The sequence below is a fragment of the Choloepus didactylus genome, chromosome 11, assembly GCF_015220235.1.
Source record: "Choloepus didactylus isolate mChoDid1 chromosome 11, mChoDid1.pri, whole genome shotgun sequence".
NCBI classification, from domain to species: domain Eukaryota; kingdom Metazoa; phylum Chordata; class Mammalia; order Pilosa; family Megalonychidae; genus Choloepus; species Choloepus didactylus.
The window spans coordinates 40,064,659-40,092,398 of record NC_051317.1 but is presented as its reverse complement, the minus strand read 5'-3'; the positions used below and the strand labels follow the sequence as shown (position 1 = coordinate 40,092,398).

The window sequence follows — 27,740 nt, the reverse complement described above, 5'->3', positions numbered from 1 at the left end:
GCAGAAGCCTCCAGACAGCTTCCCTTCCCCGGGCTCGTGGGTCCCCTGGACTACAGTGTAAATGTCACTTCCTCATGTTCTCTGCACAACTGCACAACCCCTCCCGGCAGACTGACCCCACCACCTCACACTGCAGACAGACGGCTCTGGAATGCCCTGGCCTGAGAGCACCCTGCTTTGCCATGGCCCTGGCTCACGCTCCAGGCAGTGGCTTGCTGCAAGGCTGGCCCCAGGCTTACTTGAGCAGGCACCAGCCTTGGGCCGGGCTACAAGTAGGAAACAAGGGTCCAGCCAGCCAGGGGGACGAAGATGCTAAGTTCCCAGCGGTTCCCACAGGAACGCCTCCTGGCACCCTGGCCCTTAGCTCCTGGTGTCTTCACGCCTGGCCTCATTCCAAAACCTGCTCCCTGACTCGAGTCCCTCACCCATGATAACGGTATAAAAGGACCAAGAGTAGATATTTTAAAAGAGGAATTGTAATCATAGAGCTAGGTCTTCCTCAAAAGGTATGTGTATGCAGGATGTGGGAGCATTGGACCCCGCAAGCCTAGTACATGGGTCTTCAGGAGACAACTCAGAGAGCTCAAAATGAGCCCTCACGGTGACAGGGACCCCATGGACCAGTGTCTGACCCCCTGGAGAATCTGGCATGACAGTGGGTGACTGTTAAGACAGGAGCTGAGAGACAGGGGGCCCTGGGCCTGGCTGCCACACCGACTTTGACAGGCAAAGGGGGCAAATGTCTTTCTCATGGACTGGCCCCTGGCCACTCAGACAAAAATAAAGTTGCCTTGTGATTGCATTCCTGAGTCATGCTCGTTCAGCTCATCTGGTGTAAATGCATGCAGAGCTTTTTGAGAGATGGGGAGAGACGGGGAGGGACGGAGGAGGCCCGGGCTTGGCCCAGCTCATCCTTGCATAACCCCGGAGCTGGCACCGTGCCTGGCTGGGAGTGGGCACTCTTTGGGGAATGAATGAAGGCCTTCACTTTCCTCCCCCGAACATACTCTGACCCTAAGGTAGCAGCACATGACCTTCCTTCCACAGCCTTCTCGTCTTCAACCCCCTCTTCTTGGCCCTGAAGAAGGCCCAGCCCTCCATGAATTAAGATAAACTGAGCGAGTTCTTGTTACATCCAGAAAACCCCAACACTGACACATGATCTCCCTCAGTCTCCCTTTCCTTCTTGCTTTTCCCATCCCTGTAAAATCACTCTTCTGTGAAATACACATACACAAAAATCAAAACTATTCTCACAGAAAGGAGTCTAGTTAGAACATGCAAAGGACAGGAACAGATGGCTCCCAGAAAATGAAATGCAAATGGCTTATCCAAATGAAAACAGGCTCAACTCTACGCAAGTGAAGAATCACAAATTGAACTTGCAACTATTAGCTCAGCAAAGATCAAAAAGTTTGACAGAGCTCTTTGCTGGCAGGGGCCTATGGAAACTGGAAACTGGCACTCCTACTTCCAGGTGGAAAAGTAAATCAATGTAAATCAGTCGTTTCTCCTTAGAGGGCAGTTCGGTGAGATGTTTCAAGCACACAAGCAACCAGGGGAAGAGATTAATGCCGTGGGCAAAGAACATGAACAGGCAATTTCCAAAAGAAATACAAGTGACAAACATTTAGGAAAAAATGTTCTCCGTCACTAAATCAAAAGCCAATTTTTTTTCTTTTTTTTTTTTTTTTTTTTGAACGCTGTCAAAGTTGACAATTAAATTACAAAGGGACAATGAACCCGGCCCTCCAATACCTGCCTCTGAGGGTGAACATTCCTACAACTTTTTTGGAGGGCAGTCTCAAAGTATGTTTCAAGTTCAACTCCTAGAGATTCAGAAAAAGATTCATGAATAAGAATGCTCACTGCAGCACTACTTATAATTGTGAAACTGGAAATATTCAGTGATGTTAAATATATAATGCTTTTTAAAGATCTAAGAACACCTTGTATATCGTGCTCCTCAAGACCTAACACAATTCAAGTCCTGCCTGACTCGAAACAACCCCTTAGGAGAGAATGTAGACTAGGAGGATGTGTTCTCCACATACCTAAAACCACAACGACCCTAGCGCATGTCTGCTTTTTATTTTCTCAACATTCTGACACTCAGGCACGCCGTCTCCTAAACGAACAGCACGACACGTGGTGACAGTTGTCTGGACCTTTCCATAGCATTTTATCTCCCCAAAAAAGGCATTTTGTACAACATTGTCATAGGCTACAATAAATGTTTTGTTAAAATAACTGTCACCAAACCTCTCGCCCATCTTGAAAGGACAGCCGGCCAGGCAGTGAGCGGGGTTGTGCAGGAAGGAGCTAAAAATTCCTTCTTAAGTTCTAGGGAGCTGAGAGAGTAAAGCAAGTGTCACCCATGACTTTTTCCATGGCAAGGGCCAAATCAGTTCTGCCTCCCTGATACCAAGCAGGGGGCTGGAAGTCTGGAGTCAATCCTCCCAACCCAGAAAATCGGGAAAGCATTATTCCTAAGCCACTCACACCAAGCCCCGACAGGTAGGGGCATGGGGAGGTGGGGGTGGGGAGAGGAGACAAACCTTTCAGAGAAACCACAGAAGGTCCAGGTTTCCAACAAGACAGTCAGTGGACATGCATTCTGTAAGTACCCTCTTGTTGTAAACACACGTTAACAGAGTTGGGATTCTCGTCATCATTTAATGATGTAAAAACCTTCTTATGGGGGCCTCCACGGGACCACAGCCCACCTCCATTTTTCTCTACACTTCCTAGGGTGGAGGAAGGCTGCAAAAGGGGACCCAAAGGACACTACCCTTGGAGATGAGCACAGCACCATAATTCAGACAGGTGGAGGGAGAAAGTGTACTTATAGCCTGTTTTAAGTTTATTGACCCAAGTCAATGGGGCAGCAGAGGAGGAACCTCATGTTTTGTTTTGTTAATCACAGAGAGGTCTCTTGTCTTTTGACTGCCTGTCACCAACCTGGCACCCCATTCTGAAGGATGCCCAGCCAGCCCAATGGGTTCTTCAGAAGCCCAGCACCATGCTGCTAGCTGACTCCCAGACTAGGTAGTTCTAACAGGAAAGCAGGTCTCTGCTGGCTCACATTCCATTTACTAACCCAAGAATACCTCTGAACCCACTGCACACACACCCTTTAGATTTAGTTCTTTCAGTGACAGTGTGATGCAAAGCATACATTCAGAAGCTCTTGCTATCACCCTTCTAGGTGCATGTGCATCAGTGTAAATGGTCCATAAACCTGAGCACTGCATGCAGGGCAGGCCTCTCCTCAACAAACACCCTGCAAGGCTGGTCTGGAATGGGGCCGCAGCCCCGTCTGTACTCCTGGGGCTCTCCCTGTCAGCCTCTGGTACATGCTTACACCTCACTTCATCCTCACCACTCAGGACAGATTCTGCATGGCAGATGAAGAACCTGTGATTTCTTTTGGGAGGTTGAGTAACTTGCCCAAGCTCACCCTACTAGCAGGTGGTGGAACTGATACTGAATCCAGACCCAAGTCCAAATTATGCAACTAATTCGTGTCTGTGAGAGAGCATTTATTGTGGGTCAGGCACTGTGCCAAAATGCTTCATGTGCATCATCTCATTTAACTCTGCAGCACTACCCAATACCACCTCCCCAAATCCTTGATTCTTTGGGCACCAATGAAGCCAAGGGTCAGCCATCTGGACAAGATCGATCCTGGTGGAAAGTAAAGCATTGGACCAAAATCGGCCAGAGTCCTCAAATGCAGGCACTTCATCACAACCAAAAAGCCAGTTTTCGCTTCTGAGTTTAATTTTTTTTAGTCATTTATTTTGACAATCCTCAGCGGTTGGGTTTGCTAAAGGGATTCAATAGCAAAGCCTGAGTCAGTTCAGCCTCTGACAATAAGACCAGAGACACAACAGGTGACGGGAGACCTGGGGCCCCTGCGAGCCGGACGTCTGACCACATGTGCAGGTGGGAAGCAAAGCCCACAAGGGACTAGAGCCGCCGGGGCACGGTTTTCAGGGCAGGCAGAGTTTTCGACAAATGCAGATATTTTACAGAGTAAACAGAGGAGACGCTGCTGGACAAGTCTAAAGGAGGGCGGTCAGGTTCAGAGTGGGTGTCACCTGGATGCTCTCCCTTCACAGCCGAGCCCACAGGCAAGAGAAACAAAGTCTCCCCTTGCAAGAGTTCTAAAATCCGGTCATAATCCTCTCAATCACAATACAGAAAGTGGTCATCTGCCGAAATGCGGGTCACACCAAAACATTTTTATAAAATGAGAAAGTTGAAGGGAGCTCATTAAACACATTCATTTTGGCTTTGTTCCCACATGGAAATACCCAGGAGTAGCCAGCATTATTGTGGATTGCTGCAGTTTCTTAAAAGGAATGCAGGTAGCGTAATTTTAGGACCATTTACATGAAAATAGATCAAGGCAATTTTCAATATATAAATATATAAATGAAAGCCCCTAAAATTAAGTACAAAAATGATTTTGAAGTTCAGAATTATGCTCAACTGTCCATAATAGTAGGAAAGTGACAGCCAAGACTGATATTTCCAGCCCTTTGGTTTTTCCCGTTATTCCTTGTATTATTCATGTTTTGGCGATCTCATTCCTGACCCAAACGTACACCAAGAAATCAATGTGATTAACTGAGAGAAAACTCCAGTCAATGTTTCCCTCTATTAGTAGTTCTATTAGTCAGCATTTAACATTTTAATATACGTTAACCATAAGGTCTGGGAACAGAGGTATACATGATAAATGGTTTACTGATACTATGTTTCAGTTAATATGTTTCAACTTTATGACCACCTTGTATATTTTAATTATATAGACTAACCCATTCCACCATTCCCAGTAATTTCAATTTAACATGAAAAAAAAATACAATGAAATAGCACGGCTCACCTCCCTCCCGGAACGCTGCTCTATCCCACGCTGCAGGAACGCACGTGCATAAAGGAAAGACCGTAGGCTCAAATGCACCACAACTCCTGGGCCCACTCACGCCCACTTCAAGCCCACTGTTACTGACTTCCAGGAAAAGCCAAGGATGGCAGGGAACTGAACCAGTTTTGTTTTGTTTTGTTTCATGACTCCAAGTTATAAACTGAATTCTGCAAACATTGATGGTCAGGGGCCTGCTTTATCTGCACATTCACTAACCCGCGGCACAGCTGCACCAGCACCGGCTCTCTGTTCTCTCCAACCCCTTAGATCCAAATATTAGAAACCTGTTAAAATAGGGAACGTATGTTTTAGAAATATGAATTTGCAGAACACAAATGCAGCAGTCCTTCAACTCATTCAATTTTTATTCCTTTATAACTCAAGTACAGGAGATGTGTTGGCCATCTGTTGCTTGGGTTTGTAGTTTTTAAGTGACATATTTAACCTGAAATTAGTTCCTTCTTACTCAGGTCACTTCTTATAGTTCCTTAGATTATTTTTAAATTACTTGACATTATGCTCTACCTTTGCTAAACTATTTGGGCAATCTGCACTGCACACATATATTTTACCCCCACAAGTTGAGGGTTTCCTATTTCTTTACATGGACACGTATCTTAAATAAAGGCATTTATTTTTATGTACACCTACAAGTAAGAGTTCCTAATGGCTTATGCTTCCAAAAATACTTTCTGGCTTTCAAAGGGACATACCGTCAAAGTATTGCTTAAGAAAAACAGAAAAGGCTCAAATGATATTTTGCCTCAAAAGAAGACAGAGTCAGGAAGTGTAGGTCAGTCCTTTCTAAGTGCAAGAGATGACAAGAGGATGATTAAAACCGACATAGCACTTCACAGTCATTAGCTAGAAGAAGTAGACTAACTGTTACATAAAATAGCACCTTGGGACAAGGGAGAAGGAAGAGGGGGGGGAGTAACAAAGCCCTTAAAAAAATAAACCTACATGTTTCTTCCAACAGAGGTGTTGTTAGATGCATGTGGCCTGAGGTTTTACCTGATCAGCTCTAAAACTGGAAGGAAAAAATGAAAGGATACAAAGGCAATGTCTGTTTTCATTAACCACTGAAAAATTTTATCAGATATTATGCGAATATATAATAGTGTAATAAAAGTGTAGATGACTATCACATCTGCCATATTCTAAGGAAGAGAAACTGCAAACATTTCAGATCAAACCTCACATACGCCCAGATCACAAATTAAAGAGCATACACTGGATTCTTGTCTCAATGCCGCCATCACTGTTCCTTGTTTATGAGTGAAATCATGGATGCTGTATTGTATATGCAGAAATAGCTTAGGAGAGAAGGGGAACTTGACAACATTCTGAAGAAGCGATGTTAATTGGATGTTACATGTTACAAGGAAACAACATATTACTAGGAAATTCTTTGGGGTTTAAATGCACCTTAAGTGTGCTCAAAGGTGTAAGTCACGTGCCTGCTTAAAGTGTACATAATCTTTCTGCCAATACCACACAGTCCAAAAACCTCTGAATCTTGCACCAACCTTCTGGTATAGAAAGTAAGCAGTGTAGTTCCTACTACCTTCCCTCCTAGAACACCTTCACTTGAGAGATCCCTCTAAGAAGATTATCCTTCTGAATCCACTTTGGTCTCAATTCAATTTATACTTTGCTGATACACCCAACCAGCTCAAGACCAGAAATGAAAAATGGAATTAAAAGTTACATTTTTAAACAAGAAATGTTATTTTTAAAGCTGGCCAACCATTTATATTTCCTAAAGTATTGTTTCCTTGAAAACTTGTCTGCTCGCAAGCTATCATCCCACAAAGCCTGGATGACTGCTAGAAGCAGAGTCTGACAAGGCCTCAGGACAAGCAGCAGCATGAAATACACTTACCCTTCTGGACTGATACCAATGGGTAGTTAAGAGCACAGTTTCTTGTACACATTCTAACAATCCCATACAGAGAGAAGTGAAAAAGGTATGAAATGTAAACAATTACATTGTCAAGTTCAAGTAAAGATTAGAACATTTTTCAAAATGCAAAGCTAAGCGATCGTGAGTATTGTCAGAATTCAATAGTACCCATAAGCCAGTGGCCAGATTCAACGTGCCTGAGGAACCAGATCCCTTCTGTTACCTCACAAACGTTTAAAGCTGTGCTTTAAAAAATGTTCAAGAATGAGATGGTAAGCATTTCCTGCTGCACATTTACCAATGCCAAAATTAAGCACCAAAATCAATAAGAATTCATTATTACACTTTAATTTGGCTTGCAGGCACCTACTTACTCAAAGTACCACTGCATTTCACAGTCACAAAACAAAGCCTCTCCAACGCATTCACACACATTTTAGAGCTGAGTTTGAGTCAAACACTCCAATCAATAAGCATCTAGCAAAATGTGGTGAACATTATTGATGAGGTAATGGGAAAACGATAGCGGTCTGCATAGTTTTGTGTGTCCTCTGAGTTTTAACTAAGAATTTAATTAAGTAAAAGCAAAACTTAGTTTCAAAAAGCTTCCCCTTCCCCCCCATTGATTAGCTAGCTTATACACTATAATGAATTGGACCAAATAAAGATTTTAATTATAAAATAGAGTTTGATACTTCAGGGAAGCACCCTTCACAAACGATGAGCCAATTCAGATGCTGCTAACGCAGTCCTAAAGCATAACATATCTGGTTCCTGGAAACAGTGTCTGTGCTCCACGTGGACAGTTCGGGCCTTCGTGCAGATGTTGCTCAGCCAAGCTGTCTACCCCCACGCCACTATCCCTTCACCTGGACTGCAGAAGTAATCGTGGCCAGCAACGTTGCCTCAGCAGGCTTCCCAAACCAAAGCAAGGGCATATGCAACAAAGCCACAATTTTGATACATGCTTGTGCTTGAACTTATTCAAGAAAATCTTAGTCAATCTGCTATTACTCACCCCCTGCCACCAACTTGGTTACATGAACTTGATGACGGACGCGCCCTCAAAAACATGACCTGAAGAGGACCCAGGTAGACCTGAAGGCAGGCTTACCCCACCTCTAAACTTCTACCGAGTGACTGAATCTCTTGGCCTTGGTTTCCTCCTCTAAAAACACAGATGCATATGAACTTCCTTCCAAAGGTAAACTCATGAATCTTAGGAATTTAGATTAATGATTAGTCCCTGACACTAGACTGACCTGCACAGGGGTCCACAGTTTGAACAGCGTGCCACCTGCAGCAGCGCCCATGCCTGAGGGGATGCCAGGCACCGGACCTGCTCATGGAGAGCAACAAGGTCCATACTCCATCTCCACTCCCACCTGTGGATCCTTCTCCAGCCTTCCTAGCAGTCTTTCAATAACCCACTTTGGATGCAACTCTTCATCTTCTATGAGACAGCCTGCTTACGACAGCCTGAATTAATATGTAAATCCAAACCACTGCCCTTCCCTCAGCAGGAAGCAGGAGACAAACCATAAGAGGGATGTTATGGCTGTACCATTAACGGATTTGATTCCAGAAGTATACCAATTAAGCAGGTTGCATAGGAAGATCCCTAGGACCCATTACCACCTGAAAAAAAAAAAAACTACTGTCTTATAAAAGCCAGTTTACCATTAGAGGGAGTTTTGATTTGAGACATAAAAAACATACTCCTCTCCAAAATGAGTCTCCTCCGATACAAAGAGGAGACAAAAGTATTTGCTTTATGGAGAAGATGATGGAAAAGACCTGGTTAATTCCTATATCAAAGGCGGTCTTCAGAACACTCCAGTCCAACTCGGCTCAGAGGCCCAAGGTCTTTCATGGGTCATCCTAGGGGACGCTGAGTCCAAAGCCCAGGCCGAGGCCCTGCCCAGGTGCTATGCCAGGCCCACCAGGCTGTGCACTGTGGGCGCCTCACAGACTCGTCTCCTCACACACTCGGACGGGGATGTTATAGTGCCGGTCATCCTCAGCAATCAGGGTCACCACCGGCCAGTCCTCTGGGGGGTCGGAGGGGTAGACTGTGATAAACTCTTCAGTGTCATATTTGGAGAGCCGGTACACTTGGATGGTGTGGCACACAGCATAAGCGAGAAGAAACATTTCAACCTGGGAAGAAAAGAGCAACAGGTATCCGGTGGGATATGCAGCTTATCACTGTGCTCCATCCCAGTTTCCCCGGATATTGCAGAGCAAAAGATATTCCACACCTTTCCCCTCCCCTTTAGCCAAGCCCCAATCCTTCTTTTATATAGTCATTATAAAAATAAGCAGATGACCAGGAATGGATCCCATGTCTTGATAAGAGACTTGCATCCACAATATAGAAAGAAACCGTACAACTCAACAAAAAGACAAATAATCAATTTTTAAAATGGGCAAAGGAAATGAATACAAACTTCTCCAAACAAGATATACACAGACCTACAAATAAGCACATGAAAAGATGCTTAACATCGCTAGTCATTAGAGAACTACAACTCTAAACCACAATGAGATACTTCTTTACGCTTACTAAAATGGCTACAAGCAAAAAGACAGATGACAAGTGTTGGTGAGGATGCAGAGAAATTGGAGCTCTCATACACTGCTGGTGGGAATGTGAAATGGTTCAGGCATTTTAGAAAACAGTTTGGCAGTTCCTCAAACTGTTACACAAAGCATTACATATGACCCAGCAATTCCACTCCTAGGTATATACCCCAAAGAACTGAAAACACATGTCCTAAGAAAAAAATACACAGAGGATGTTCACAGCAGCATTTTTCATAACAGCCAAAAAGTGGGAACAATCCAAATGTCCATCAACTGAAGAATAGATGATAAAACATCGTCTATCCATACAATGGAATATTACTTAGCAATAAAAAAGAATGAAGTACTGATACATGCTGGAATGAATTACTGATACATGCTGCAACATGGATGAACCTTGAAAACATGCTAAGGGAAAGAATACAGACACAGAAGACCACATGCTGATTCCATTTATCTGAAATGCACGGAGCAGGGAAGTCCACAGAGAGAGGAAAGAGATGAATGAAGGTCTAGTGCTGGTGGGAAGGGAGAATGGCAAGCGACTGCTATGGGCACAGGGTTTCTTTTTGGGGTGACAAATTTGTTCTGAAACTAGACCATATTGATTGTAGCACAATTCTATGACTACACTAAAAACCACTGAATTGCACACTTTAAAGGGGAAATGGGAGAGCTTTATGGTGTGTGAATTATATCTCAATACAACTAGGAAAGGAGGGAGGACTCCTCATCAGAGACCTGTAGAAAGGACCGACTGCAGTCTGCTCTGCAGACCAGGCTCCACCAGGCTTTCTGCTGCAAGGTACTAGCTATGGTTCAGGAGGCACAAGTGACCTACATTAATGAGTACAGATAATTTTTAAAAACAATTATCTTCAATTCCACCTCATCCAGCAATGCTTTCTCCTACACATGGGGGCTAACAGGGACTTAGACATCTACCCTCAAGGTCAACTCACAGTTTACCCAACACAGCTCTCTATACCTTGCAATTATCTATCCTAGCACATGGCCTTTTCAGGTGGGAGGAAAAAGCAAGCACAAGAGTCATTTGTGAAGTAGGAAGGGAGCACTAGGATGACTTCAATGCTACTTCAGTGGTTGGCTATTCCACTTTTAAAAAAACCTGTTAAGACTTTTTAGGAAAACATAATGAATTTAAAGGAAAACACTAAAGGTAGATAGTGCTAGATGTGGTGATCCAGATGCTAGCCCACTCTGCTCTGGGTAAAGCTACAGACTTAGCATGTCTGTAAAGGATCCATGAGAAGGCTGAGCTCCACCGGCCAAGGTGACTCCATTTCTAGCTTTTAAGGACATGACCTAATGCAGCTACAGCTGCCAAGATGAAACAAGACCCTTCAACTGACTATTCCAAGTGCTTTGTTTATTTGTAGCCTGCTAGAGGTCAAGTGCGCTCATCCCATCCACCATCCCACAGAAGAAAGCCCAGACTGAGTTACCCTCATGGTGGTCATCAAATAGGTCCACAATTCTTTGACACACCTTCACCTGAAAAAGTCGTGCCTAATCTCCCTCCCGAGTACATGATGGACTGACCTGCTTCTAACAAAGAGAATATGGTGATGGTGTGTGACTTGCAAGACTAGGTCAGAAAGGGCATTGTGGTTTTCCTCTCTGCTCCTTCTTGGGTCCTCTCTCTGAAGGAAGTCAGCTGCCATGTTATAAGGACACTCAAGCAGCCTATGGAGACACCCAGATTACAACCACTGATGCAAACCATCAATGAAGAACTGAGGCCTCCTGCCATCAGCCATGTGCGTGAGCCATGTGGGAAGTTGTTCCTCCAGCCTCAGTCGAGCCTTCAGGTGACCACCACCTCGTGAGACCCTAAGCCGGAAGCACTCAGCTAAGCCAGTACTGAATTCCTTACCCACAGAAGCTTTGATACGGCTGCTATGTTTTGCGGTAACACACCTCCCCAAAAGCACAACTCACCTGTTCAAGGCCACCAGTGTGCCCCACCTGGTTTAGGTGGTTCCTCAGCAGCTGTCCAGGGTCATTCGATGTGTCCCGAGCAAACAGGAGCACAGAGAAAAATGGAACGTCCTTTCCCTTCTCTTTGTCATCGTATAGTTCAATGGCTCTGTTTAGCATGAGGAATTTTATAGCTTCATAGAGACTGTACTCCTCTTCTTCATTTGTGAACAGTTCATCACAAGCTGTCTGCCTTGCTTCTGCAGGTCTCATTTCAGCCAAGCTTGCCCACTACAATAACAAAGTTATAGAATAATTAGAAGTTTTGTTTTAAAAATCTCTGGTGTATTTCCATACTCTGAGAACAAATATTTTCAAAAGTAGGCAAACATGGGTCACGTACCAATGTCATGGACTCAAATATCCAGCTCAAACAATGGTACTCTGACATCACACACATTCCTTATTCATCTTTTCTCCCATTAATTTGAAATGATAGTGCAGTGCAGTAAGGAGAAACACTGGGGCCATGGAATGAAAATTTCAACTTTCCTAACTTCCCAGGCAATGAGATTTGAACCAGTCAATCACTTCCAGAAGAACTTAATGTGAGTGTGTGAGGCCTATGTGTGAAGCTCTGAAGGGGCGATGAAGTTCCTACTTCCCTTAAGGGACTTATGGGAGAAGTTACCACCCAGAAACACAGAGCCAACCATCAAAAATGAAGATGGGCAAGGAAGATTATGGGGTCTCCCGAATATTAGTTCACTGAATGAACATTAGTTCACTTGCAGTGAGAGCTGGAGCATGTTGCCTACATCTCACATGTTTCTAGATGCAGACCAAGTTGGCAGTCAAGCGTATGGCTCCAGAATCAGACAGCCCATCTCTCCCTCCCATTTCTTTATAGTGGAAGAAAGGTAAAACTACAGGGCTAGCTCTGACGGCATGCTTTCAAGTAAATATTTCTAATCTTTATAAATACAAACTAGGTTCCAGGAAGGCAGGGCCATTCCTTCCTTCATTCAATAAAAGATGACTGTTATGCGCCTGGCTCTGTGATACACTGGGTATAAAGAAATGAACGGGAAGGTCTCTCATGGAATTGAAAGTCCAACAGGGGATGCAGATCATAACCAAGGAAACAAAGAGACCACCAACTGGGGTGAGTGCTATGAAGGACAAGAGCAAATGCCCTTGAAAGGCCATGTCTGACATCTCCTTACCTGGATCTCCACCTCCTACAAAGCCTGAAGCAAGCAACAGGCTCACAATTCAGGGTTCCTGGTGAGCCAGTGTGAGAGCAGGACATATAACCCAGATGAGACAGTGGAATGCCATGGAAAGGGAATATTTTAAAAACCAAATCAATAGAAGACAGCAGGTCAAGTAGTTGTCCTTATAACTGTTTCAGAGAAACCCTCAGGACAGTTTTCAAAAGACAAGTTACTAAATCTTCACACTGGAAAATCATAAGGAAAGGAAACATGTCTAATAAATATAGACTGATTCTTAAGGCATAAACATATTTGGGAAGAATTTAATAAACATGAATTAGTATCACTTGATAATGTTATTAAGAAATACAAACTAAATGATATCCCTGAAACTTGTAAAGATGACTTAGAACAAAGACTACATTTGTGAAGGTTTCCTTTCTAGAAAGTCACACGTTTTATTATCTGATAAACTAATACCTATCATTTCCTCCAAGAATATATGACGCTGACATTTCTCCATTTTACCAAAGGCCTCATGGGAAGACTTTGTGTTCATTTAAAATTATTTTGCCTAATAAACAAGCCAAGAGCATTCGGTGGTTTGCTGAGTGGAGATGAGAAATGATCTACTGGGGCAATCGGGAGCAAGCACTTTGCCTGATCAGAGACAGGACATCACACAGTCCAAACCTTCTTCCTGAGCAGTGTGAGGGACTCTGTAATTTTACCAACAAGGTCCTCACTCTTCCCATCAAATTTCAGCCCGAGTTTCCACTGCTTGATCCAGCTGTACTTTCTGAACAGTTTTTCTGGTAACTAGAGTGTGAAGAAACAGAGAGATAAAAAAGTATTAATCTTCCAAGAAGCCCACCAGAGTATCTGAAATTTAAGAAACCAGAGGAGGAGTCTACAAATCCTACCCCCGTCTTCAGAATTAATTCATGAAGATCTGTCATCTGGGTTTAGGAGGGAGGAGCTGAATCTGGAAGTTGATAAATTCTGAAGGGGGCTGCTAGAGTGAAACGGTGGTTTGGGGTGGGAAGCAAAGGAACCATATACCCTGTTGGACTCCAAACACATCTAGGAACATTCCATAGCAATTTCTAAGGAGAAACTAAGGCCATGTCAACACGGCGTCTTTACATAAGCCACCTTCAGGCTATTGGGCACACTGGCAGCCTCCCCACCACAATTCATGACTCAGGAAGGTACTTTGGGGCATGTGAGATGGTCCAGGATAAAATAAAAACCTGTCCCTTCACTGATTAGGAAAATAAAAATTTAATTTCCGGTTAAAAAAAAAAAATGATCTACTTAAAAGAAAAAGGTCTTTTTGCTAAATAATATTAACACATACACTCAATACTTTAATATTCAATGCAACAATATCCAAGCTGGTTTAACTGCCTAACCATTAGGAAGGTGAAAAAAGTAACTGAGGAAAAAGAGCAGGGGTGGAGAGAGCTATGACCACCTAGCTCATGAAAGAAGTGACAGAAGAACTATGTTTTTAGTCTCCTTTTTTTCCCTAGAGATTTTGTTATTTTGTTTTTCCCCAAGTATCAATGAAATCTGGAGTTTGAAAGGCAAGCTGAGGCACAACTTGATCAATGTCAGCATGGGAATAGTCATAGATTCCCAACAGTCTTGGGTGTGTCAAGAGAAAACGCATATAATTAGGTTGGGCCCAGGCATGTTGCTTCACTGCTATAACATTCAGAAAGGAAAAAAAAAAACCTTCATCTTCAAGTTAAAAGACAGTAGGGGATTGACTCATGCCCTCCCCAAAAGCCCAACCCCTGGTGCTGTGGGTATGAACCCATTTGTAAATAGGACCTTTGAAGATGCTATTAGCTAAGGTGAGGTAAAAGTGAACGGGGTGGGCCTTAGTCCAGGTGAAGTCATTATAAGTGAAGGACACTCGACACAGAGGAGATGCCAAGGAAAGCAGCCAGAAGCTAGAAGTCAACAGAACCCAGAAGAAAAAGGAGATGCTTCCATGTGCTTTGCTTTGTTTCAGGAAAGCCAGGGAACCCCCAAAACTGCCAGCAGCCAGAAGATACCGACACTGGGAGAAAGCCAGCCTTCCAGCCTCTGAAATCATAAGCCAATAAATTCCTGTTGTTAAGCCAACCCACTATATGGTATTTGTTTTAGCAGCTGAGAAAGTAAAACAAAGACCATCAAGAAAATAATTAAATCCTACAAAATCCTCCATGAAACCTGAACTTACTTAGCTGCTACTACTACAGTTTTAAATGAGGACTTCAGTTCAGGTGTACTGGAACTAAGACTCTAAAGACCCTTTCATGAACGGTAATTCCAGCTTTACCCTCTCAATCTGTAGCAATCATGTGAGACTAAGATGGTGCCATCACTGCAAACAAAAACAGAACCACAACAGGGTTGCAAATGACTCTTCAGTTACCACAGGGCTGGCAATCCACAATCACACACTAAGGGGTGGGCGGTGACAGGTGGGTCATGTGTACTCATTTTATGATGATGATAGCAAATGACAACCTAGCCAAGCACCACAGGGTGAAACGCTGCACCAGCCCAATCGAGCCGGTGTACACACTGTCCTGCACTTCAGTAATGTGGACAGTTGTGCTGCAAAACCTTCAATTCAGGTTCTCAGGTTTATCACCATAAAATGCCCTCAAGTGGCAACAGGCTGAAATTACAACCGGACACAAAGAACCGCAATCGAGCAGAAAATACTGGCTATGCAGATGTGGACTGGGAAACAACAGGGTGGAGGGAAGCAGAGAAGAGAGCCTGCAGTTAGTTAGAAAGCTGGCCCAATCCTCTACTGAATTCCCTGGAGATCACAAGGATCCTAACTAGACACATGGAAACATAAAAACAGGTCTAGGCACTGGTCAAAGCTTTGCTAGAGTAGAAATTACACAGTTCAGGGTTGAACACTTCTAGGACATGTAGAGATCCTGGAAAAAGTAAAAAAAATAAGAAGTGAAAACCAGAAACTAATAGTAAAGAATATTGGAGTTGGAATTATTTATTCAGAAGAAAAAAACAAAGTAGCTTGAAATGTTTTCAGGGGTGAAAATAAATGGCAATACAAAATAGCTATTCTTTTCTCCTAAGCACAAAAAGACAGGACTTCTGTTAGAATAAGAAAGAATTAAGGCAAGAATTTCCTCAGGAAATATTTTAGAATATTGTAGGTAGTTAGCTTGGATATAATTTCATTTAGTAATGGCTAAGATAGCCTGTTTTCTCTAGCAAAAGCCCATAATTCTTGAAGTCATTGGCATGAGTAAAGGGATAGCAAATAGCAAAAAGGTGACATCCCCAAAACCCATAAGAAGAGCTTCAATGTACAGTCCATCCCACTTTAAGAAACACTGCCCAGGTCCCACCTGTCCAGAATATTTTAAAACTTCGCATACTTGGGACCAAGTCCTGCTCTAAAGGACACCTGCACACAGTAACTGAGGAGCTGGCTCAAGTTCAGGAACAGCCAAACCAAGCCACTTCAAGGCTGGAGTCAAAGTCAGATTATCCAACTGCAATCAAATACAGAGATCTGGATCTGGGCAGAAGCAAGAACAAGCAGGAAGCTGTGGCAGGAAGACAGCAGATGAGGAGGGTGAACTGTCAGGAGGGACAAGGAAGGACACAGCTCAACCATACGGGTGCACAAAGCAGGGCCCAAGAAGCTGACCAACAGCAGGAAAAGGAAAGTTGGCAGTCTCTCACACTGAGCTCAGATTAAGGGAAAGGTCTCTCTGTGTAGCCTTCCTGTTTCCCTTTAATGTCCTAAAACCAACTATGGATCTATGGAAGAGGAAAGATGGCAAATTGACAACCCTCAATCTGTAAATGGAAGCAGACAACTAGCAAAAGGGCATGTATCCATCAGTGACAAAACATGGCTGCTGTGGGATCTCCCAGTCCTCTTGATGAAATACAGAGGTCAAGGCGGGTTTTGCACAGTATATGGTCTACAGTCACAGGCCAAGGCTGGTTCCGGATTGAAAGATTCATGCACAAACTTAGCTTTCCCAGGACCTGTCCAACCACACGAGCTGAAGGTAGGTGGGTTCATGCAGAGCCAATCCAGTTCAGGAGACCTAATGGTATGCAAACTAGATCTTTCCAACCTGCCTGCTGACAGCAGCTCTTTTGTGGCACTGGAAGCAGCCACTGTTCCCAGGACTCATAAAGGCCAGTGGACACACAGTAATCAGAGGTGTTTGTGCCATGAACTGACCAGGACACATGACTATCACTGGACATTTCAGAAAGACCAAGGAACAGGGTAAACTAAGATCCATTTTCAAAAGGGTTTTGTGGGGTCTGGTGCAAGTATTTATAAACACTTATTTTCTGCCATATCTGGCTCCGCCCTGATTCCTTCCAGCCACATTCCACCAAGCACTTGCTCACTCCACTAGACCCTTCCCCAGGTGGACTGTCCAGGAAAGACCAGGTGAAGACCTTCCACCAATGTCAACTGGGTGGAAGGACCAGAAGGAGAACAGGGAATGGAACAGCATCCACAGGAGGATCAAGGGGCAACTGGGGCAGGTGAAGAGGGCTCGGTCAAGCACAGCCACATTATGTTTGTACATCGCTTCCTGCGCTGGCACTCAAATACGAATCTGTCCCCTGATCAAGCTTCCAAAGTGATTGTTCAGACCACATTAAATTGCTGGGGGCTGGAAAATCAAGAGGGTAAATCTTCTAGTCAGATGAGAGCAAGAAAAGAACCAAGTCATGCCTTCGGTTGACAATCAGCAGAACCAACGTTAGCAAGAAACTCACTGGCAGGTATGAGGTTTTCCCCTTTGATATGAGCTTCTTGGAGTTCAATAAAGAGGAGATAACAAAAATAATACCACTGTGGCCAACTAATTAGATTGTGTTTCAAGAGAAAAATTGTATTTGTTGGCTGATACAAATAGAAAAAGGAAGAAATCAGAAAAAGTGTTTAAGAAATTAAAATATATTTTCACAGGAAAACTACCTCAAAGCCCCATAGATCATGCACACAACATAATCTAATACTGATTCCAAAATCAAACACAATCTACGTAGACTATTTTTAACATGGCAAGTGATCTTACCCAAATGCATCCTGTTGGTAAAATAAAAGGGACATTGTGCTTTACTTTTTTTTTTTTTTTTTAATTAATAGTACTGTTTTAATATTCTTTCATCAGTTGTAACAAAGGTACCACACTAATGCAAAGTGTCAACAATAGGGGGGGTATATGGGAATGCTGTTTTTTTTTTTAATCATCATTTTATTGAGATATATTCACATACCACGCAGTCATACAAAACAAATTGTACTTTCGATTGTTTACAGTACCATTACATAGTTGTACATTCATCACCTAAATCAATCCCTGACACCTTCATTAGCACACACACAAAAATAAGAATAATAATAATTAGAGTGAAAAAGAGCAATTGAAGTAAAAAAGAACACTGGGTACCTTTGTCTGTTTGTTTCCTTCCCCTATTTTTCTACACATCCATCCATAAACTAGACAAAGTGGAGTTTGGTCCTTATGGCTTTCCCAATCCCATTGTCACCCCTCATAAGCTACATTTTTATACAACTGTCTTCGAGATTCATGGGTTCTGGGTTGTAGTTTGATAGTTTCAGGTATCCACCACCAGCTACCCCAATTCTTTAGAACCTAAAAAGGGTTGTCTAAAGTGTGCGTAAGAGTGCCCACCAGAGTGATCTCTCGGCTTGTTTTGGAATCTCTCTGCCACTGAGTGCTTTACTTTTATAAGACATATTTTATATATTTAGTTACTTAGGATGCTACTTGCACCACTATCTCTGGGAGAGTACAAAAATTCAAATTCAAATGTCAATTAAGTCCATAACTCTAAACCCCTTCAAAGTAAAGGCTCAAAGATAGCATGACATTGTGAATGTAATTAATATAACTGAATAGTACACTTAAAAATGGTTAAAATGGGAAATCTTAAGTTATGTATGTGTTAACACAATAAAAAAATTTTTAAATGGAAAGGCTCGAAATGAAAACTCAGCCTAAAATTGAAGAGGATTTTATGTCACAACCTATAAATTAAGTTATGGCTGCCAAGCACAGAAGTTAAAACATACAAAACAACAGGGCAATTGCCCCAAGCTTGCTTCCCTAGCAGTATCTCATATCCCCAGGCATAGTTTTGACAACTGACCAACAATTCTGAAATATTTCACTACCAATGAATGTCATGATTTACAAAGTCAAAAACAGTCTAGCATATCAAATTCCTTTGCCTCCCCACACACACACAAGTAAGTTAGTACTGAGAAATCTGCTGAAGATGACACAGAATCTTTACTCAGAAGAAAACTTTTGCAGACAAGTTTTGACAGTTTATACAGGGGTGCTGATTCTGTGCTGGTTTAAAAAATGGACAATCAGAGCAGAAAGAAGGTGGAATCTTCCACCCAAAGGTCGTGGTTTTGCCCTCCGGAGCCACATGATCCCTTGTCCACCTAAGAGACATCTAAACATCCTATCGAGCAACCAGCTTCCTCTAAAAGTTTTCTTTTACCTGGGAAATATGCTGAGCTCCTCCAACCACTGCCAACATGAGATGGATTATCTTGGTCACACTCTCAATGGCTACTGAGGACACAAGCACAGAGCTGAACTCAGTCCTCAAGACAGGATCTGGCCAGCCCAGTTTAAGGTGGGGCTGTTACTGCCTGTTTTTCACACATCATTGCTTTAGGAACACAGCCTGGGCTGCATTATCATGGCCAGACATCAGATTCCAGGCAGGCTCCTTTTGGCTTGCAAGCAATTAAAATCCTGAGGTCTCTCTTTTCTCTCTCTCTCTCTCTCTCTCTCTCTCTCTCTCTCTCTCTCTCTCTCTCTTCATAAACTGCTGTGAAGGCAGATTTCCCCATCAGCACTTTGGCCATTTATTTTTTTATTTAAGCAAAGGACTTTAGCTTTTCTTTCAATTAATGTCATATTGTCAGTTCTGAGCAATCACTCCTGTCCACCAAAATCTTTTGGGATGTTCTATCATCCAACTTATTATGTGACCTTGTCTGATCTGTCTTATGGATACACTAATACATGACTTCCAGTATCTCACCAAGTTGCAGATTTAAAACAATGACGAGGGCCAGCCTGGAACACAGCTCCTGAACCTCGCCTCCCTAGGAAGCCTCTCTCAGGCTTAATTATCTCTCTTCCATTGTTGCTGTTCAGCCACCTTCTAAGCCAATTCCAAAACTATGCAGAGGGTAACTACTTATTTTTTTATTTGCAACCAGAACTAAGGAAATGTATATTCTAAAACCCTAGCAGATTCTCAAATAGTAAAACACATGGCCCACTTGACATAAACACCAAAACTGAAGTCAACTGCTCCAAAGGACTTTTTACAGACTACTTTTTACAAACTCTAAACATTTGCTCTCTAATTCAACTGAACTGGTCAAGTAAGTTTTATCTTTTTTCTCATCAGGAAATACCAATTATTTTTGGCCACTTTACCATGTGAAATCATCCCAGGCACACAAAACTGAGTAAACCTATGTGCTGACATCATATTACAGATGATACCCACAAGCCGCATAGCAGAAAGGGAAAGCGATCTCATGAAAATCAGTCCAAACGCTGCGGGCTCAAACCTGCAGCAGCCGCGTACCAGCACGAGCTTGGGGTCCTGCAGCCAGGAGGGCAGCTTGGCCGGCTGGCTCATCGCCTGGAACAATGTGGCCCTCAGTGCACAGTAATTATCCCCGCGGACTCGCCTTATGGAAGTGAATCTCTGAGAAACCTCCTCGTAGCCCTGGGTGAAATACAAGAGTTCAAAATGATCATTACTGACTTCCAGTGGCACAGAGTTTTATTCTTGTAGAAAAAATTTTGCCCCAGATCACGGGAAAATGGAAAGAAGACTGCTGAACCCGTCATGGGAGATATTCAAATTCCTTATTTATTCATCAAGAGGATATCAAGTGCCAATACTGTATAAACTGTCAGCATTTGTAACTTATACAACAGCTTAGACATATAGAACAACAAACCAAGCATTACTGAAAATATCTGCCTTTCCCAAAGTGATACATCCCATTCTAAGCAACTGTCCCAACACTCACTTGATATAACAAACATTTTGAAGGGTTTACTCTGAGTTTAAGTTGACCCTAAATATTTTAATGAAAAGGTAGGAGGGAAGAGAGAGGAGCATTAAGTTTATATAACCACATTAAAGAGAAAATACAAAAATCTCAAATGTTCATGGTATGTTAAAAAAGTGTTCATGCTAGGACATATCTGGATTGATTATGGTAGACTTTTAAAAAGAAAAAGTAGATCGAAGTGTTATTCTTACTCAGTTTAGAAGTGAAAATGGGAAATGAAAACTTTCAATGACATGCTCAGTCACTCAAAACAGCCATCTAAATGGACAACTTTGAAGCAGACGCACAAAATGGCACTAGGCAATGCTAAGGACCCTGGTCCCCAGGCACCTGAGACAACCCCATTTCTCCAGCTGGACTGTGCTCAGATTCAAGTCATAAGCTGATGTTCTAAGTGAATATAACAGGACAACATTCCTTAAGTACTTCTTTCCAATAACAGCATATGGAGAGCAGTGTTTTTACTTAGCGGCCCAACTGCTGCAACATGAAGGGCCCATCTAGCAGGGATCACGTCTGCTGATAGGCAGCTCTTCTCTGTGATGGGCCCCAGATGACCCCAGGTACTTGTGACTGCCAATTCACCTGCACCTTTCCAAATGCACAAGTTACTCATGCTGTTACAGAGGTGAAACAAACTTTTTAAATTGGGATTTATACACACTTTCTTCTAAAAGAATACCCAAAATAAAAGATCTACGTATATTTTTAGACAACTGAGAAGTGAGATCAAAGCCGCTACCAAGTATCTGCAATGCTCTAATACTGTAGGTGGGTCCAGACATGGGGCTTTTGAAACTGGCAAAAAGGCTTTGATTATTTGATCACTAAAAGAGTCCAGCTGCAGGGTCAAATCTTTTCCTGGAATGAAACCCCTAAAGAAATCATTTTAGCACAAGTTCCTGAATATGGAATATTTGGGTAACTCAGTAGACATCATTAACTATAATCTTTAAGATGACCAATTGTTAGAACAGATCCTTTAAGAGGATAAAGTCATGAAACGAAATTACAAGTCAGTGAAATTACAGTCTATCGAAGATGAGAAAACAAGAGTTTAGATTCTTGGCTTCCTGGATATGTAATCTGACACAAGACCAGAGTCTGTAAAATCTAAAAAAGTGGCTGATTAGCATATTCAGCCAAATATAAAATGTTCTTCATCTCTAGCAGGAACTGAAAGTCCAAGAAGTTCATGATTAATTTCTCAAAGTGCCTGAGACACAAAAAGTCTACATGAGACTTGCAGGGAGCAGAGCTGGCATTTGCTCTCTGAGTTTTAAAAGCGGCAGCTCACATTCTGACTAAAGTCAGCCCATTTCAGCAGGCATGGGCAGGTCAAGTGCTGCTGAAAAATCCAACAGATTCTACAAAAATAAGCTCTAAAGAAAAGAATAAATGTATTCAAGAATTAAAATATGCAAAACTGAAAACAACTAAAAAAACTAAAAGTTAAAAATATTTCTATAAAGTATGGCAGGTCCGTATCTCCCATACTTCTCAAAAGAAGTGCAATTCTAATGCACAATATAAATAATCCCAATAGAAAAATGAGCAAAGGATATATAACCCAGAGACTACAAAAGGTGGTGGAAGTAGTAAGTTGAAACTGCCATTTTTGTAGATCAAAATGGTCAAATTAGTAGCAATTTAACATGGTTCTACCTAATAATAAGAAACACTGGATTCAGAATATATTTTGAAGGCATTAGAACCTATAGGTCTTGCTGCCCGACAAGGGTCAAGGTGCTTGACCTGAGCAACTAATACTTGTTCTATTTGAACTGAACCAAAGTCACAGCAGCCCTACAATGTGGGAATCCCAAGGTTGTCCTTCAGCCTTGGAGACTCCCTTAGGGTCACCAATCTGTGCAATGGAACTGGGAGGGGACAGCTCCTGGGACACCCTAAAGAAAGGGAGCAGGTGTCAGAGCCCTCTGCAGAGGGAGTCCAGTAGGGTTCTAGGCCCCAAGGACTGGAAGGTACAATGTAAACCCAAGATGGGTATAGAAGCAGCCAGTCTCACAAACGACCCCAGTCCCCAACCATGTGACTTTTACAACACCAGGCCAAAAGAGGCATTTCCAAATGACCCCAAGAGGAAAACCAATGGCTGGCCCAACTCTGAACAGCAAGTCATTTACACGTTTTTCAGAAACTTAAGTTAATGAAAACAGATGCCGATTCTATATTAATACTATGAGTCTAAACAAGTCTCTTATCTTTGGGGTCTATTTCCTCATCTCTAAAATTAGAACACCAATATTAACAAAGTCTAATAGCAGTTGCCAAAACTACCTTCTAAAAATATAAATGGCAGTATTAAATAATAACTAATGGTAGACTATTCAAAAGTCCTGAAATACGTGCACATAATATTTGACATACCTTTTTCATGCATATTGCTTTTTGTGTATTTCCCCTCCATTCTTTTTTGCAGTAGTCCATGATATCCATTTCAGGAGCTACACTTAATCTGGGTTCTGTTAAAAAATCAGGAAAATAAGGAAACAAAGCATAATAAGTATAGCAGTATTGCTTTACTTGGGGGTCACCTTTACTCGTCACTTTCTCTCTCACTTCTTCCAAAAAAATCTAGAATCCCACCACTGCCTCCCTGTCCATACCATCATGCTCTCGCTCGTAGATAACCACAGGAGAGAAGACCTCTCCCATGGGGTCCCTTGTCACCACTCCTTACAGACCATCACATGGTAGCCAAAGTGATCCAGTTAAACATTAGCCAAATGATATACATCACTCCTGGGCTCCAAGCTCTCCCACCGAGGAAAATGTCCTTATCTACAGGGCCCACACGACCTGGCCCCCACTGCGTCTTTAGCCTCCACTCCCACCACTTCCTGCACTGATGATCCTCCCACCCACCTGGAGCCTCCCCTATATGCCTCCAATACATACTCTGCCCCAGACACCTGCAGGGCTGCCCCCTCACTCCATGCAGGCCTCTGCTCAAACATCACCTGATATCTCTTATTAGCACAGTATCACAAACCTTTGCTCTATTCCCTGTGTGAGTGTTTGTTTTTCCTCCCAACACTTATCAACACCTGACATATTCATTCTCATGTCCTCCCCACACATACACCCTCACCCCCCAGAAAAACACAGTAAAACATAAGCTCTCTGAGGGCAGGGGCTTTGTTTTGTTTTCAGCTGCCTTCTCAGCCAAATGTACTAACATGCAGATGTCCGTGAATACTTTTCTTATCAAATGAAAGATGCAATAATTCAAGCTATGAGAAAATAAATGTCACAATTTGTAACTGTTTTCTTCACAATTTGTAATTAGTTTTCTTCATTCTTTATACAAAGAGATAACTCCTACAATAACAAAAATATGTCTTTATTTATTTATATCCTGCCTTGATTCCAAAAGACTGTAAGTGTCGATAATAAACCAGAAACTAACAGAGCTTTCAACATTAGTTGAACCACGGACTTCATCTGACTATAACGATACATCCACAGGATTAAAAACGTAACTTACAGTCAAACAAATACAGTTTAAAAAAAAAAAAAAAAAAAGGCTTTATATATCCCTTACTTATAATTTTTGGGGTTTGGTTTTGTGGAATATGTGAATGCTCACAAACATGTATGTTTGTCTGTATGTGTTTTAGGTAAGAAAATAAGCTAAATTCCCAGGAACAACTCAACTTCCTCTTTAAATAACTGAAGAAATAGATGTTAAGTGATGTAATTAGTATATATAAACACAGATGTAGCATACAACATATTTACCCGAGGCAGCTGTACATAAAATGGTAATCTTAAATTCAACTCAATTCAACAGCTATTTACTGAATGTCTAATATGTGCCAAGCATTGAGCCAGAAATGGGGAACAGGAGGATGACAAAGACACAGGCTCTGCTCTGAATGGGGTTTCTGACTACTGAAGAAGAAAAGACAATAGGCGATTACAACCAGGGTGTGATGCATGCTGGAATGACTATGCCACGGTGCTAGAGGAGCACACAGGAGGAACCCCGAAACACTCTCCTTGCAGTTTAGCTGTTTAGGTAAATGAAATCTTTTCTTTTTTTTTTTTTTAAGTAAACTGTAAGAACTGACTATATTCTAAAATCTCATTGTGAATCATTTTATAAAGTGAATAGAACTTTTATATAAAAGGGAAAATAACAGACAAATAACAGATACATTTATCTGTGGTGTAAGTCAGGATTGATTTAAAAGTAAAACAGACTCCTGAAGAATGTATAATATACCGAGACCACAAATACCAATGCTGCACAGCCAACCGTCAAATAAAGACCCTTCATTTCCTAAATTCAAGAAGTATTTTTTGAGTTATTTAATGGAGGCAAGTGTCCCCATGAATCTGCCTTTCCATCTCCCCACAAAGCATGAAGGAATGCAAATATCCAGAGTCCAGGTCATCTATGGGCCACATTTCTCCCACGAAGCATGGTATGAGCCTGAATGGAGAACACCATGTGGAAAATCTCCTGCTTCCAGCTCAGGAAGGGGCTCCCCGGGAAGGAAGCCCAGCCTCCCTGCTCCCCTCACTTGCATTACTCATTCCTGTGCACACCAAGATATGGCCCGATCCCACATCTCAGAACTGAGATGAAGAGGCAGGAGGCCTCACACAGGACAGGAGAACAAGCCACAGACTACAGTCTAGTATTGAATCAGAGGCCTGCGTGGGACAGCGAGGGCTGGGGACAGTAGGTATTTGCAAAGCTGTCATCAATGAAATGATTCTTAAATTCCCATTCTGCTACTGCTCCTTGGGAGAAAGACTCCAACAGCTACTACATGCCATGTGTGAGGCTAGGAGATGGGGGTACAGGACAAGGCAATTCCTGACCACAGGCAGCTGACAAGCCACAACAGTTCCCTTCTCTGTTTAATTGCAGAAAGCATAGACTCTGACTGCTGTTTCCAGAAAAGAAAGGCCACACACACACACAAAAAAAAGCTGAAAACCAGAATGGACTACAGGAGCTGAAATAATCAAGAGGTTTGGCCCTTAACCACCAAACGGCTGACAGAAATGAGGACTCAGACCCTCAGAAAGTGGGGAGTTAAAACTGAGACTTCTACAGAAAGCTAGGACTCTCAGAGAGGTTGGACTGGGGCAGGGAGAGGCAGACTTTTTCTGCAATAGGATAGATAGTAAATAATTTAAACTGTCAGGGCCATAAGGTCTCTCTCGCACCTACTCAGCTCTGCCAATGTAGTGCGAAAGCCACCACAGACCATATGTCAATGACTAAGTTTCAATAAAACCTTATTTACAAAACCAAGCAGTGGATGAGATCTGACCCATAAGCCAGAGTTTGCTGACCTCTGGCCTAGGTGAAAAAAAAAAAATCTCTTTACCAACAAAAAGAGAAGTTAAGAAACATTCTGTCTCATCTGGGCCCTGGCTTGGGGTGAATGGGAATCTCCCTAAGAATTCAGAAACAAGGCCAGCCTCCCTATGGGACAAGGCGTAATTTTAGACTACTTACAAGATCTCGGAAACTCAAGTCTAGAAATGAACATAAAGTAGCACACTCAAGCCAGGCTGCACAGGTTCACCCGGAAAACCAAAAGCAGAAAATGAGCTTACAACCCCAAATTTGAAGCAACAAGAAATCACGCAAAACTAGCAAATGGCACAATTAGAGATTCCCAGGGTTTTTAAGATAATGGAATTATCAGATACAGAAGAGTATGCTTAAAGAAATAAAAGGGAATAAAAATCAAGAGCAAAGAGCAACACTTTTTCAAAAAGAAACAAGGCAAATTTGGAAGGAAAACAACTCTTCCAAAAGAGAAAAAGGAAATAGATCTGAAGAAACTGCCCAGAATGCAACAGAGACAAAATACATGAAAGGATATGTGGCTAAGAGCCTTGGATGACTGAATGAGGACAAGTAACCATCTAGAGAGTTCTAGAGGGAGAAAATAGAATAGGAAAAAGGCAATATTCAAAATGATAATGACTAGGAAGTCTCCAGAATTGATTAAAACTATGCATTCTCAAGTCAAGAAAAAAATAAATCCCAAGCAATATACTAAAAAAAAAAAAAAAACAAAAAAAAAATCCATACCCATATCAAAGAGAAACTGCAGAACACTAAAGAGAAAGAGAAGGCAGAAAAGAGAGATTATCTGCCAAGGATTAGACTGACAGTAATATTTTCAATTACAAAAGAAACCAGAAAGTAATGAAATAAGATCTTCAAAACAATCAGAGAAAATAATTGCTCATCTGGAGTTATGCAAGGAAGAAGGTGAAATAAATAAATCTTCAGACAGTTTACCCTTATTGCAAAGACCTTCAAAGGATGTAATTCAGGAAAGACAATGAACCCAGAAGGACTGAGATTCAAGAAGCAATGTAAAGGGATCCAGTTAAAAATCAGAGTTACAAGTCTCACCAAAAAGCTAAAAACCTGCATAGGGCTACAAAGCTACACAACAGAGAAGCTACGGAATGAGAGAGAAAACAAGAGGTACCTCCACATACAGCAGTTAATAAACAACAGCTGAGTCAGCACTTTCTCCCTAGGACTATGACTAATGAAGACGCTGCATCCTAAGTGAACTCTGAGCAACTGCAGCAGTAGAGACCAAGCATCCTCGGAAGTTCCATGAAGGCAGGCAGGAACAGTGTGGCCCGGGGGACACACCCAGACCGGACCACTACAAAAAACATCTCCTTTGGCTATCATAATAAAGCGTTTCATCCATTCCTACTCAGGAAAACTCAGACGTTATTTTCCCTAATTACATGTATAATGCTTTCGTTAATCATAGAAGTAAACAAGCTAGTTCTCAAAACAAACCAAAACACATATACTACACAAGTAATGAGCAACAAAGCGCCATTTGTGAATTATCTATGGCGTATCCCCCAAATCAGGAACTCCATTCTACCCCTGCATGAGGCTAGAAGGATGTGCCTTGCCCCACACAGCCCTGCTGGCCATGCCTGCGGCGGAGGCGG

The 27,740-nt window shown here is 42.3% G+C and overlaps 1 protein-coding gene across 2 annotated transcripts in view; it reads right to left on the bottom strand.

Annotated features, from left to right (window-relative positions):
* Positions 1 to 1,654: 1,654 nt before the first annotated feature.
* The window catches only part of OTULIN (OTU deubiquitinase with linear linkage specificity), a 35,859-nt gene continuing 9,773 nt past the window's right edge, over positions 1,655 to 27,740 (bottom strand). Inside the window, exons 3-7 of one of the 2 annotated variants that reach the window (XM_037798874.1) lie at positions 23,145 to 23,239; positions 20,258 to 20,401; positions 13,280 to 13,405; positions 11,391 to 11,660; positions 1,655 to 9,002 (exon numbers count right to left, since the gene is read on the bottom strand). In XM_037798874.1, coding sequence (XP_037654802.1) covers positions 8,808 to 9,002; positions 11,391 to 11,660; positions 13,280 to 13,405; positions 20,258 to 20,401; positions 23,145 to 23,239 — 830 coding nt within the window. In that variant the 3' untranslated portion in view covers positions 1,655 to 8,807. The remainder of the gene's footprint in view (positions 9,003 to 11,390; positions 11,661 to 13,279; positions 13,406 to 20,257; positions 20,402 to 23,144; positions 23,240 to 27,740) is intronic. The other variant, XM_037798876.1, reaches the window with a different exon arrangement.